This window comes from Gopherus evgoodei, chromosome 9 (assembly GCF_007399415.2).
Source record: "Gopherus evgoodei ecotype Sinaloan lineage chromosome 9, rGopEvg1_v1.p, whole genome shotgun sequence".
Taxonomy (NCBI): Eukaryota; Metazoa; Chordata; order Testudines; family Testudinidae; genus Gopherus; species Gopherus evgoodei.
Genome location: NC_044330.1, coordinates 71,759,372 through 71,774,924, shown reverse-complemented (window position 1 = coordinate 71,774,924; position 15,553 = coordinate 71,759,372). Strand labels below are relative to the sequence as shown.

At 38.5% G+C, this 15,553-nt stretch overlaps 1 protein-coding gene across 9 annotated transcripts in view; it reads left to right on the top strand.

Annotated features, from left to right (window-relative positions):
• DIAPH2 (diaphanous related formin 2) overlaps positions 1-15,553 on the top strand; it is an 867,723-nt gene that overhangs the window by 715,038 nt on the left and 137,132 nt on the right. For 6 of the 9 annotated variants that reach the window (XM_030576660.1, XM_030576661.1, XM_030576659.1 and 3 more), the window contains one exon: positions 947-1,042. In XM_030576660.1, coding sequence (XP_030432520.1) covers positions 947-1,042 — 96 coding nt within the window. Of the gene's footprint in view, positions 1-946; positions 1,043-7,396; positions 7,761-11,736; positions 11,788-12,878; positions 12,935-15,553 lie in introns of those variants that run through there. The other 3 variants (XM_030576662.1, XM_030576664.1, XM_030576663.1) reach the window with 3 other exon arrangements.

Here is a 15,553-nt window from a genome sequence, read left to right as displayed (position 1 = left end):
CTGTTCACTGAGTCTAGTCAGCTTTTGAGATTTAGATCTTAACATATACACATGAACAGAACAAGAGACATGGTTCATTGATGCAGTTACAACTTATGGCAATCCTTGACCTGTATTTCTTGCATTATTACATGCCACCCTGAGCCTTTAATAGCAGAACAAATTGAAACATGAAGAAAGTTGAACACTCATATGAATAATAGGAAAAATAATTTAATCATTTTAACCAACCTCCCATAATGCTCCAGGGAGCCAGGCAATTTAAGGCCTAATGGCTTGCCTCCCTGAATACGAAAAAATGGGAGCAAGATAGAAATGGTGTCCTGTGTACTGAGTTCAGATATATGTCTCGCAGTGAAGTCATTTTTTTAATTCCTTCTCAAAGCTACCTACTTGAAAGACCAAGGAGAACCCACGTGAAATTAGTAGGCATGCAGTATAAATAGAATGAATAAATAAATAAATGGAAAGAAATGTGTTTATTTTATAGATCTCTGAGATATAAACAGACTATTTTAAATGTTTGCAATATTAACACAATTGGTATTTAAGCTCAAGTCACTATGTTTTATCAAATTTCTCCATGTGCATTTATTCCATTAAATAGGGTCACTCGATTCTTGCTCAGGAATATCTTATAAGGTTCTTAACCATCAAGTAGCAGTCACCGATCAGCAATTGTTTATTTGTATACTGAACATGTCATCAACAATACACAGGACGAGGTCTTCAAATTGAAAGAACAGTGGGGTTGTCATCAATATTGTTTAATAGAGCATCATAAGCAAACTAGTCAGGAGTATGTATGAAGCATTCAGTATGTTATATTATATATGAATTTAATGTAGAGTTTTTATGTAAATCTAATGGCAGTTTTGCTTTCTTTTTTTCCTGCAGTCTCACTTTATTGCACTGAGATTAATTTTACTTTTTCCCCTATTCACAGAGGGTGATGAGACAGGAGTGATGGATAATCTGCTCGAGGCCCTGCAGTCAGGGGCAGCCTTCAGGGATCGCAGGAAACGAACACCAAGAATGCAGGGTGAGTAAGACATTTTCTAGTAGATTTGTGGTTATGGATGGGGGTGGGGAGGAATCCAGTGTTCAAAGTAAGTTGGGGGGGAAAGGGTCTTGCCAAGGCTTTTAAGAACTTTCATTGAAAGTTGGTCTTTCAGTTCTGTTGTGAAATCTCAGCACTTATAGCTGTGAGATCACAATTTTAAACTTGGTAACTATATCTTCAGATAATTGTAGATGCTGCAGAAAACTAGAACAAGGGTTCATACTGTGTTTAATTTGACATTTTAAAAAATCACTGTTTTTTTAAAAGAGCATGTGTGTATTTGATATCACTTAAACCCATCAGTATAATAAAATTATTTTTTGTAATTGGCCCTAAGAAAGTCACAGTAACTTCTTACACGAGTGGAGTGATGCATATGGCTGCTAGCTTTTCTCAAGGGCCATGCTCAGATTCATGCTTTTTGGGCTCGAAGCTGTAACCTTTTTGGGGAGTAAAACTCCAATTATTATTAAAGCAGCTTCATTCTGCTGAATTCTGTAGGGATGATCTTGAATGATTGTCTCTGTACAGGTATTGGTTTTGAAGTGACTCAGGGAAGAGTGTAGCAAATACACATACTCCCACACATAACTTTTCAAACACATAAAATATATAAATTATTGTTACTTTGAATCTACCTCTTATTAAAGTTTGTGGCAACATACATTGTAATTTTCCAGTTTTAACATGTCTTATAGCAAAAATAGTGTTTTAATAAATCAATTTGTTTAAAGTGACTTCTTTACACAGGGCAAAATCAAGTCTTTATGAGTCAGATCCATGTGGAGGGTTTGGAAGAGTGGTATTGGTGGCAAAGTGGGTAGCACATCTTACCACTCCATAAAAGAACAAAGTGAGCCCTCACTCTCCACATTAAGTCTGATCCTGCAGTTAGGGCTGGTCTCCACTGGGGAGTGGGGGGTAGTCGATCTACGATCTATTTGCGTAGCTGAAGTTGAAGTATCTTAGTTCGACTTACCTGGCCGTCCTCATGGCAGCGACTCGACTGCCGCGGCTCCCCCGTCAACGCTGCTTCCTCCTCCTGCCAAGGTGGAGTACGGGCATCAATTCACAGATCGATTTATCGGGTCTAGACGAGACGTGATAAATTGATCCTCAATAGATGGATTACTACCCGCCGATCTGGTAGTAGATGTACCCCAAGGTCCATGTAGACAGACTTCTTGGGACTTAATTTTACATCCATATGTAAAATATATAACTCTTGGGGCTATGTGAGTGCAAGAATGCATTTTTTTCTCAAAGAAAGAGGTAGCCAGGAATATTACCATTGTTTTCTTCACATCCTATCCCTGACTATCACATAGGGCTATAGACTTCAAAGTACCACTAATGTTCTCTGCCCTGTTCTGCTCTGAACTATCAGTGCAAAACCATTCATTGTCATTTTAGTCTCAGCATAGTCTCTATGCAAGGCTGGTGCAAGGAAGTTTCACACCCTAGGTGAAACTTCCACCTAGCGTCGCCCACTCCCAGCCCTGCTGCAGTTCTCTGCCCCCCCCCCCACCCTGAGGCACACTTCCCCACAGCAGCTTCCCCCCTTTGTGCTGAGGTGCCCCCCTCCCATGTCAGCTCCCCCCCCGGGAGCCGTGCGGCAGCTCCCCACCCCAGCTCATCTCTGCTCCTCCTCTTCCACAGTTCGCTGCCTCCGCTCAAATTCTGCTCCTCTCCCAGGGTTGCAGTGCCAAACAGTTGCTTTGCACCATAAGCCTGGGAGGCGGAAAAAGTGGAGCAGCGATGGTGTGCTTGGGGAGGGGACATAGCAGAGGGGAGCTGAAGTGGGGAGCTGCTGCACGGCTCCCCGGGCCCGGGAGGGGAGAGGGAGCTGCCACAAGCAGAGGATGCCTGAGGGCAGGGGGGAGCTGCCGCAGGGCTCCCGACCCTAACTCCTCTCTGCTACACCCCCTCCCCGAGCACGCTACCCCCCCCCCCGGCAATGACAATAATTGCATGGAGCGGCCACTGGGAGAGGGAATCTGAGCCGCATGTGCCAGCGCGCCGCCGGCAGCCCAGCCCAGGAACGCTGTAAAAAAAAATTGGGGGCACTGCTTTTTGGTGCCCCCAAATCTTGGTGCCCTAGGCAACCGCCTAGTTTGCCTTAACGGTAGCCTGTCTCTCTGCAGCTGAGTTAATAAGGCACAATGTGCCACCTTCTCCTATCTGGTAGCAGTAAAAATAGTGGAATATAATTGTGATTTATTATTGTTTATAATTTGTCATAAACCTGATCTTTTACACACACAAAAAACAAAAAATAAAACAAGAGTGAAACACTTGGTGTACACACCATTCCCAAACTGCGCTACATTTTCAAAATCCTCCTTCCATCTGAGCAATATTTCTGTTCTCTCAATTAAAAGAAATAATATGAGCATGCCTGAGTAATTAATTTGTGGTTATTTTTAAAATGGAAACAGGACAAAGTATGTTTTCTGTTGTCTTCGATCTGAAAGCTTATAAATATAATCCGGTGCATGTCTGCAGTAAACTTGGTCATAGTAGGCAATCTTAATGTTGTCTTTCAGATTTTTTTCTTTTTTGCTAACTTTGGCTTTGCTTTCATCTGTGATAGAGTTATAGGACGAGATGTAGAAATCTTGAATGATTCTGCCATCGGTGGTGAAAATTAATATATTAAATCCCCCCCTCGGTAAAGTCTGTTGAACAACCAGGGAATCATTCATTTTACCTTTTATTGAACCTTTTGTCTTACAGTCCAGCTGCATAAATGAACATAGAATTTTCATAAGTGCATACTGTATTTTCTAATGTCACAATGATGGGACAGGGCTTTAGTTAAGGGTCCATTCTAAACTCCTCTGTTCAATAGCTCAGAACATCCTCCAAAATGTTCACCTGTGGCTGAAAATTATGATGCCTCACTATTCTATTTCTTTCTTAAAAAGTCTGAGTGTCAGATATGGAGAAGACATGTAATAATGTTATGAGTACAGCTATGTAGTAGTTTTATGAACATGGTATGTGACTTGGTCAGAGAGCTCAATTATTATATACTGATGGTAGTGGAATGTTTATTATATGCTTATAATGGCTGAATTCAACTGGTTGTGTATATGAAGGTGACACACTGGCTTCTCAGATAGGAACACTGAAGAGTATGCTTATAGAATCATAGAAATGACTAGCTTCGGTACTGCTGTCTTCAATCTAATAAATTGCAAGACTTATTTTGGCAAAGTTTGGCATTTGGAAATGAAAAGAATGCCAAAGTGTTAGAGCCCTTCTCAAGGGAAAAGGGAGGGGGGTGTCACTTGCCAAAAACTGTCTAGGGAGACAGGCTAACACAAAGAGAGAGACTCTCTGGAGAGTGTCTAATAATTTGGGCTATCCCAGAGCCATGAAATGATAAGCCTGAAGGAAAAGCTAGATAAGCATACAATCTGTTATTGTTTTGAAGTTACGTGTTCTCTGAAATGCTTTTGTTCCAAATAAATAATACTTTGCTTTAAGGAGGCTGTTTGATTACTGCTCTCATTGCCCCAGAGAGAACAGAATTGCAGGGTCTGGATATGTGAGACCTGCTGAGGTAAATCATGGTTGATACACAGGGAGGGGACTGTAACTCAAGGCCCAGTCTGAGAGTGTGAGAATTGCATGATTCCACTCTGACAGGTGACAGCTTGAGACCTTTAAAGGAACTGTGGAAGGAACAGGAGGAGGATTAGAGATTCAGTTAGCCCAGTAACAGTGTAAGTTTGTACAAAATTGCTTCAACCACTGTTTTTCAATCAATCCCACTCCTGCTATCCTGCACTCCTTGTTTGAGGAAGTAGGCTAGGGTTTGACCCTTCATCCTGGAGACACAATGTGACTATGACTGTAATTTGTGACACGATGACAGCACAAATATATCTTAAAAAGCTGGTGAGCCTATTTGAGTGGAGGAGAGAAGTGAAAGCTAGGGGAGATATAAAGACTCCCAATTATGGAGAGGTGTGAGCAAAGGAGATAGCACTGGTACAGAGAGATGAGAGCAGAATTTACCCTGCTCACTTCCCCTAACATTGACTCTTCTGTGTAGTTGCACTTCACTCCACTAGTAAACATAATCTTAGGCCTGGTCTGCGCTGTGGGGACCGGGGTGGGGGATTGATATAAGTTATGCAACTTCAGCTATGTGAATAACGTAGCTGAAGTTGACATTCTTAGATCGACTTACCGTGGTGTCTTCACCACAGTGAGTCGACAGCTGCTGCTTCCCCGTCGACTCTATCTGCTCCTCTCACAGCAGTGGAGTACAGGAGTCGACAGGAGAGCTCTTCGGGATCGATTTATCGCATCTAGACTAGATGCGGTAAATCAACCTGTGTTGGATCAGTTGCTGCCAGCCGATTCAGAAGGTAGTGTAGACATACCATTACAGGTGCTGCCAGCCAATTGGGGGCCCTAAGAAGGAATATTTTACACACACACACCACATAATAAAAAGCAAGTAGGGGGCCCCTTGAGCTGCCCAGGCCCTAAGCAATTGCTTCGTCTGCTTATACTTAGCGCCAGCTCCAATCTTGTCTTTATTCTATCTGCTGCTTATCATTATGTAGCTGTAGTGCCACTGTGGATGGAATATTGTGGGCCCCACTGTTCAGAAAGGATGTAGAAAAAATGGGGAAAATACAAAAAAGGGAACCAAATTTGGAAGAATGTAAGAAGAGACAAAGGGGGCTAAATGTATATAGTTTAAAAAGGAGAAAACATGAAGATAGTTAGACGGGGACATCTTCAAGGAGTATAAATGAAGGAAGGGAATTACTCATAGTCTCAAAAGTTGATAGGACATTGAGCAATGACTGGAAAGGAAGGAAGTGTGGATAGTAGGGAAAAGTTCTCAACAGCAAGAGCAATCAGTCAATGGAACAGGTATTCAAGAATAAATTAAGAATAAAATGTTAGTGGAAATATTTCAAGCTGTCCAGCAAAATGCAAAGAATGAATGTGAATGAATCAAGTCTTTTTTGGCATCTACTTTCCATTTTCCTGAATTCAGGAAAATGGTTAGATCTGGAGTTTAACAAACAATTTACCCCTAAAATGCTGGTTCAACTCTGCATATATTGGTAATCATCAGAAATAGCTGGCATCTAATAACAGTTCAGTAGCCTATGTAAAGGACGAGCTGGTCTTATTGCGGTCCCTAATGAACATTGTAACACAAAACAACTCACTGTTTGGCACCCTGGTCACTCTGTGCAGAAAGGCCAAAAACTGAATTACCCTTTTTCCTTGGAGTAAGTCTTTCCATAACAGTTTTCAGGCACAACAGCAGAGCAGTGTGAAGGTGCATGCACTGGAACTGTCTATATTGTACCTGCTCTACTGATAAAGAAAGTTATTAAGCTAGTACCTTTCATGAGCACTAAATTCACTTCTAGAAAAAGAGAGAGACACAAAGGAATGGTTAAATTAACATAAATCATCAGGTTCTCAAATTAAAACCCAATATGGTATATAAAAGAATAAATACCAGATGAGAAAGATACAGCACAATTTATTTTCACACATAAAGTAATTACGCTGGCCATTCAGTACTCACTTTGAGATATTTCTAAGGCACAGTAACATGTTTAGTTTCCAGTATAGCCTTCTTAAAGCTAATGCATTTATTTCACTGTTTTCAGACTCACACCAGACCAATTCTATCAATTTATTTGACCTCCAGATCACTTCTTTATAGCAGCCTTCATTTCCTTCTGATCTTCAAAGTATCCCGTAGATCTTACATAAAAATAATTTCAGTCTATGCTCAAGTATTGTTCAGCTGCAGCACATCAAACTAGAAATTTTACCCACTTATGAATGAAAGTTCATTATAAATTCAATGTTCTGCTTCTGCATGGATTACTTTCTAGACATTAATAGTTTCTCATGTCAGGACCACTGCCTATGGTCCTTGGCCTTTGACTCTTTTGGCAGCTTCTCTAAGAACTGCCTTCCTATTTCTATATTAGCTCCTGGATCTTTTCAAAACTAATCTCAGAATTTATTTGCTTGATACTGACTTTTAATTTGCTTTCGTATTTCATTTATTAAGGGCAATGAGATTCTCATTTTGGGTGACTCTACATAAGCACAGTGATTCACTGATTGATTAATCAGATCTAGGTTTGCATTACAAGAAGATAGAAGTTTAGGAGTGCAATATACAGTGGAGCTGATGATATTTTTTGTCAACAACTGGGGAACAAAATGAATACAGACTGTTTTATGCCCTATTTATATGTAAAATTCTTCTAAGCAAGGACTGATGTTCTCTATAGAAATTTCAATCACTTCTGCTTCTCCCTTTTCCAACAGAGTATAATCAGCTCTCGTGCATATTTCGTCAGCGATGATCTCTGCAGGACAGCAAGATATAGGGTCAATTCCATTTGACTGTTGTGAAAGCATGAATTTAGCAGGCTGAGTTTTGATATAGGAAATGGTGTAAAGATTATCCTAAGAAAAGACTATTCTGCAAGAAACTTCCACTTGTGATGCCTATTTTCATGACAGAAATTCAGACATACTATATGACAACAAGCCAATATTCCCCTTTGACAAACCTACAGTTTAATAATAATGACACAGATGTACTAATCCTTGTATATATGCCAGAAATATGATGAATAACCACATGTGACTGCAGCAAAGAGTCTTGTGGCCCTTATAGACTAACAGACGTATTGGAGCATGAGCTTTCGTGGGTGAGTACCCACTTCGTTGGATGCATGTAGTGGAAATTTCCAGGGGCAGGTATATATATGCAAGCAAGAAGCAGGCTAGAGATAACGAGGTTAGTTCAATCAGGGAGGATGAGGCCCTGTTCTAGCAGCTGAGGTGTGAAAACCAAGGGAGGAGAAACTGGTTTTGTAGTTGGCAAGCCATTCACAGTCTTTGTTTAATCCTGAGCTGATGGTGTCAGATTTGTAGATGACCTGAAGCTCAGAAGTTTCTCTTTGAAGTCTGGTCCTGAAGTTTTTTTGCTGCAGTATGGCCACCTTAAGATCTGCTATTGTGTGGCCAGGGAGGTTGAAGTGTTCTCCTACAGGTTTTTGTATATTGCCATTCCTAATATCTCATTTCTGTCCATTTATCCTTTTCCGTGAGACTGTCCCGTTTGGCCGATGTACATAGCAGATGGGCATTGCTGGCATATGATGGCGTATATTACATTGGTGGACGTGCAGGTGAATGAACCGGTGATGGTATGGCTGATCTGGTTAGGTTCTGTGATGGTGTCGCTGGTGTAGATATGTGGGTGGAGTTGGCATCGAGGTTTGTTGCATGGATTGGTTCCTGAGCTAGAGTTCCTATGGTGCGGTGTGCAGTGACTGGTGAGAATATGCTTCAGCTTGGCAGATTGTCTGTGGGTGAGGACTGACCTGCCAGCCAAGGCCTGTGAAAGTGTAGGAACATTGTCCAGGATGGGTTGTAGATCCCTGATGATGCATTGGAGGGGTTTTAGCTGGGGACTGTATGTGATGGCCAGTGGAGTCCTGTTGGTTTCTTTCTTGGGTTTGTCTTGCAGTAGGAGGCTTCTGGGTACACGTCTGGCGCTGTTGATCTGTTTCCTTATTTCCTCTTGCGAGTATTGTAGTTTTGAGAATGCTTGGTGGAGATCTTAAAGGTGTTGGTCTCTGTCTGAGGGGTTAGAGCAGATGCCCTTGTTATCTCTAGCTTGCTTCTTGCTTGCATATATATACCTGCCCTCTGGAAATTTCCACTACATGCATCCGACGAAGTGGGTATTCACCCACGAAAGCTCATGCACCAAAATGTCTATTAGTCTATAAGATGCCACAGGATTCCTTGCTGCTTTTACAGATCCAGACTAACACGGCTACCCCTCTGATGCTTGACACATGTGACTGACGTTCTTAGAACATTTGATGGTGGTTCTGCCCACAATCAATAAGAGGGTTCAACAGAATTTTATAATCCATGTTAATCTTAGTCTCTTGTGAGCCAAAAAAAAATTCAGCTTAATTAGAAAATAATTAGTTTTGACATTTTACATTCATTTTTATACATACATCATTTGCATGTATAAGAAATATAGTAGGACATAACTATCCTGGACTATAACATTTCATCTTGTGGGGGTGACTCATAATTCGTGAGTAATGTAGGCTGCATGGGTACAGTCCATATCCACAAATAGTTATTTGTTCAAATCAACTCTGTCTTTAAAATTCTCTTTTAAATAAATCCATTTATTGTTGAGCTATTGTCACCTTTAATTTCATGCTGTGTTAAACTGAGCCAGCCTTGAAAAATTAAGAAGTGTGCTCTAGGAATTATTTTGGGTAAATTCTGTGGCCTGTGATATACAGGAGGTCAGACTAGATGGTTACAATGGTCCTTTCTGGCCTTGAACTTTATGAATCTTTCAATAATAGGCTTTAAGATCTACATTTTAGAAGATGATTAGTGATTCTGCCTGACTCCGTTTTTTAGGGACCCTATCCAATTTGAAATTCCTTGAAGGGGCATGGTTTCTCAGGAAGTGTTGAGCACTATAGGCCCTCAAAAAACCAGGCCATATGAAGCTGTGTAAAATTGGCATCCAAAAATGAAGGCACCCTAAATCATTAGTCACTTTTTAACATTTAGATCAAATTGTCCACTTGTAGTATGAAAAGGAAGGGGTCTCTCAAGTGTAGTCAACAAAAAGCTGAACTATATTAGGCTTGGAGGTGTCAATGATTAGATACTATTAAGGACCTTATGAAATTCACAAACTAGTTTTTTTTTTTAATTGCTCCAGCACAGATTAGTTCCTTGAGAGTTATGTGGAACAGCTGTGCTTCTGTCTTTACAGTAACACTGGTCTGCATGTCATTATTAGTTAAAACTAAAGATGGGCAGAACTGTTCTTATGAGGAGCTTTTGAGTAAGTACAGTGCCACCAAATAAGGAGAAACTATTTTACAAATGAAAAAATAATAAAATTATTGAAGGACTCTTTTGTATCCTTGCTTGTACATTGTATCCTTTTTGTCCTTTGCTTGTCTGTTTTCATTTGTTTGTAAGCTTGTTGGGGCAAGGAATAAAGTTGTTTTCCTTGTTTTCCAGCACAACTGGACCCTTGTCATTATATGGGTCTTTGGGCAGTAACTCAACAAACTGCAACAAACAATTTAGTAATAAGCACTTTTACTGGACGAACATAAAAACAAACATGTTCCATCACAACATCTTTGTATTGTATCATCATGTGGTATCACAGTACCATCAAACCACAAATATGTTTACATTAAAAACAAGTAAGATAGAGATGTCAAAACATGGACTACCCCTTAAAGTAGTTCAGATCGTAGATGACAAACTCTAGCCACCATCTAATATTTGAATACCTAATTGAAACAGTGATTTAAACACCCTCTCATTTGCCTTGGAAGCCACTCCTTCTCTGTCACATAACTCTCCAATATATTCACACAACTGGAAGACGCTTGTAGATGTGACTTTGAGACTTAAAGTTACAACCAATATCTAGATGAGGGCTAGATGGGAAAATTTTACAAACTTTTAAAACTCACTATAAACTTCTAAACAGAATGTTATTTAGTTTCCTTTTTAGTATTCTGGATGAATTTTTATGTTGGTGGGCTTGGAGTTTTAATGAGTGAGGATCTTCTTTTGACTGGAGCTAAGTGAGTGCCTCAGGGGTTTTAGTGGGAGGAAACAAAAAAAACATATTTTTTGTCTTAATTTCCTGTGGGAGAAGTAGGGTAGGTCTTGGGATTTCTTAGTTTTCTGGGTTGTTTGGTTGTGTTTGGCTAGCATGTAGCATATAGCTAGCTGTCTGTACTCTGTCTGTGCAGTAAGCAGGAATTTTTCATTTCATACATTATTCACAACTTGCTGCAGTGCTTCCAGAAAGTCAGCTTCTATCCTTAACACAAAGTAAAGAAGAAAAGAGAAATATATTTTTGCTGTTGTTTTGAAGGTTAGGGCAAGGACTTCATCTTCAAGTGGTCTTGGTAGCAGTCATCCATCCTTAATCAAAAGCAAATAAGAGAGAGAAACATTGTTACATTTTTTTCTGTTTTCTGGCAACATTGGACATAGGTTTCATTTCACTGCTGCATCTTGAGCTATTCTGACTGCAAATAACATAATTCTTAACAAAAAACAAGTGAAAGAGAGAGGTTGTAAGTGGTTACTGTTGCAATTGTAGTATATTTCCCTTAAGTATATGATAACAAGAAAACTCAACAACATGATCAAAATACTCCAGCAATATGGTCATTTCACACATTTTCTTTTTCATGCATGTGTTCTCTAGCTCAGTGAAGTCTCATATCATAAATCTGTTGCCAAAACCAATTCATAATGAAAGTGAAAACAACATGAGGAAGAGAGATAATAGCTGCAATCGCTAGTCTTCACATAAAAAGTGGATCTTCCTTTTGGTGTATTTGCTTCTTATAGTTTTATCAAGAAGATCTAAGATAGAGGCGCAAACCGTAATATGATGGTACTGATATTCTTATCAGCTTGATAGGTAAAAATATCATTTATCAAAAGAATAACTTCTGAAGAGGCAAATTATCAGTGGTGGCTGCTAACATGCAAAAAACAATTTTACTACTAAACACCACCAATGATAATGTTTTCCTTCTTTTTGGTCTTTGAAAAAACTGTGAAAGGACCAAGATGGGCTCACTAACAAGAACAAAGAACTTTCAAAACAGGAATGGGTAAGTATGCCTGACTAATAACAGCAACTTAGTTGAGTACTAAAGTGTACTGTAAATTCCAAAAGAACTTAAGTTAAGACACAAAGATCAATGTGGACCCACCCCATCTCAGGGGTTACTCCTAAAGGCATTATGCTCCATGGGGATACAATGACTCCCACAGTTCTTTGTTGGAGCTCACTGGAGTTAGCTGGGGTTGAAGAAGAAGATATATCCCTTCCTCTTTCCCATTCACAGGTATGCTGGTCCTTGTGCTTGGGGGAGCGTAGGAACAGGGCAAAGAAGGCTCTTTGTTCTGCCTTTCCACCTTGCATAACCACATATTGGCTGGCTAGTATCTAACCTTAAAACTGAGACATACAATCTGGAGTTGGAGACACTGATGATGAAAGTTTTAAGTGTTCATAAAAGAGGAACGAGTGCATGCTTGAGTCTTAAAAGTAAGCTTTACAATGATAAAGGAAAGTGAAAGTGTTGGGTTTTTTTCTGGTTTATAGAAAAGGGCTCTTATTGTTTGTGCTATGTTAATATCTGGTAATGAAGAAAGGGGTATTGCATTTGTATTTGGCCAGCAGATGGAATTATCATCATAAACATATGATAGATACCACAAATTCAGCATCAAAGAAGAGCAAGTGGAAAGAGAAAGAAATTATCCTTCTTAATCATGTCAAGGAAGGGGTTTACACATGCAAATAATGGTGGTGCAATTGAGGAAGCCCTTGCAAATGTAACCTAATAATGTATGTTTTAAAATTAATTTATAGTTTTGATATGAAAATTTTACAATATAAGTATAAATGTGTTTGCTTTTGAGGATTGGGATATGTGGTTATATTTGAGGATAAGGGGGTTGGGATACAATACAAGACCTAGTTTACTTGTTTGTGAAGCATAGAATAAACTGCTTTAGTACGGGAAGTGGGGCATTTTAAGAGTGGGCTACAATAGACTTTACATTTGCAGTATGTAATGTCCTTCATGATAGAGAAGTAGTAGTTATGACTGTCATAGGTAAAAAGAAGATTCTTCATTGATGCTGCAAATCACAAACAAGACTTCACTAACTAATCACACCTTATGCCTTCTAGCATCTTCGCCCAGGGACTTCCCAAGGCCTCCTGGCTACCCTAGAGTATAAATTTGGGTAAGAAATGGCAATCTTGATTAAAATGAAAAAAAAAAATTTTTAACAATTTTGTAATGCTAGGACCCAGACACTCTAGATATGGATTCTAAGAAAGATGAATGGATTTTGATGTTGATGTTTTGCTTATGGTAGATGGAAAATACGTTAAGGGGTCTCTGTAGGTTTTGTGGCTCCAGACTCCATTTTAGCGGTAATTCATTTCTAAATCGGATGAGATAAGGGCTTATTACAAGTGTTCTGCATTGCAAGATTCAACAGATTGGAAATCTTGCCCTTGAAAGATGCAAAGACCTCTAGTGCCTATGAAGTTTTCATTTTACTTTTTCTTGGACCCAAATGTGTAAGGCCTGTGAAGTACAGATATTTTCCACTAGACAGATATGAGTTTTTTTCTTGCCTGATGGTATCTTTAATCTGTGGGTGGGGGTGGTATTTTGAACAAAGGGCAAGTATGGCAAAACCAGAACTGTTGACTGGGTTTGGTGGTGGTGTAAAACCTTGTTGCACTATGCCAGTTAGCACTGTAACTTCTCTAGAAGAATATACCAAACAGGGTAGTAATAATTCAAAAGTGACAGAAAAAGAAATAGCACCTTTCATTGAGATAATTCATTCAGGCTTTTGTCCATTCAGATAGCCATAGTGAAAAACTCCAAGGTGTTTTTGTTTGTTTGTTTTTTTTGTTTGGTTTGGTTTGGGCGGGGTTGGCTTTGGGATGAAAGATTTTTTTTAACAAAGCTGTTGCCAAGAGTTTTGACAACTGCCAAATCTCATGTTGGAGTTATGCCTGAATGAACACTTCAGGTTTTAGTTCAGTATAGGAATCATTTTCTTAATGATCCTTTTAACCATTAGTGTGATTTTATTCTATTTTGAGAGAAATTCTCTGTAGAAACATTTATTTTAAAAGTTGAAAAATAGCACTATATATTTCCTCTATGATAGCAACCCTGAGTAGAGATATATTTGCTATAGAAATATTTATCTCTTTCTCTGTGTGCATTTATATGCACCTAGATAAATGTCTGGGTGAAATCCACGGGCAAGTAAATTATGGCTTTGGAAAAGTTCATCTAGTTTTTTGTATGAAACTATGTTGTTTTTCCTTGTCTTCTGTTTTGTAAACCTTGCAAATGAACAGGTAGCTTTTAATATAATATATTATAATTTAGCACTGTTTCAATAAAATCTCTTCTCATCAGATTGTGAAAATAAAAAACATTACATTTTATTGCATTCCTACATATTCATTGATGCATTGATTTTTTCAAATGCACAATAATTAATGACACACACACTGCATGCTGTATCTTCTTAAGCTTGTTTTATTATTGTACATGACTGCAGGATTTAACTGCAGATCCTGTATCTTCACTAGGTTTCTTTTCTTAAGAGGCTATACTCTAAACATTAACAATTGCATATTTTCTATGTAGTATTGTTTCCTTTTAGAAAAATATTCTTGCTCTTTTACAACTTTACCAATATCCTGACATGCTAAAACTGAAAAAGGGGATAGCCTCGGGATATGAGATTAGTAGAGAAATCTGATTCTGAAATATTTTCCCTCTAATATTTGTTAAAGCAAATTTCTTTGCAGACCTAACTGTTCTATCTGGGTTTTTTCTTACCACTAAGCAGCTAAATCTTTTCTGTGGAATTAAACTTAAAGTTTCCAGAAACGTTAATAACTAGTGCCCTTTTCTGAGTGTCCTAGTTCAGAAATATTGCAGCTACAATGGCATTATGTGCCATTTTTCCACTTTCTCACTGCAGGGGAGTTACAGCTTTCAGGTACATGTATGCTCTTTGTGCTTTAGATCTGAATGTGGAATATATTAATAGAATATGTACTGCAATCTGTGCTGAAATGCAATTTTTGGATCATTTTTGAATACCATACATCAATATCATGTCAGCTTGCAGCACATCAATGAGATGCACACTAGGCATAATTTAAGAATTGTCTTGTGAACTTAATTTATTTGAGGAAACTTGTTATATTGTCATTACCATTTCCATTTTAGCAGTGTGCATGAGAGAGAAAATTAAAACAAACCTGCCTTATTCAACTTTGACACCTAATTTGAATCTTTTATGCAAGCTATCTGGAAAGCTGCCACCACGTGTTAAACTTCAATAGGATAAAATGAAACTGAGACAGTAGTATATTACTGCTTTTTAATGGCTTTATATAATTTTCAGATTACATGAAGACACTTTTTAATTAAAAGAAAAAATTCAATGCACGCTTTTAAAAAATTACTCACATCTATGTATTATGGCTGAATCCATCAGAATTCTGCAACCCAGAAAAGAACGGAAATTATATTCTACTGGAATTTGAAACTTTTGATGACGAACATCCTGAAGTAGAATTAACACTTGACTTTCACATTTATCCTTCTATTACACCAAATAAAATAAAGTAAGACCGTTAGGTTTCCTTGATGATTGCTCTTATTTGTTTAAACACATTAAAATAAAACTTCAGATAGCTAGAAGCCAATCCATTTTGAAGAATGCATTGCAAATGGTACTTTTATGAGTAAATTGATTTCTGATATACGTTTGTTATCTGAGCTAGTAAGAATGTTTATCATTATTTATATAGCT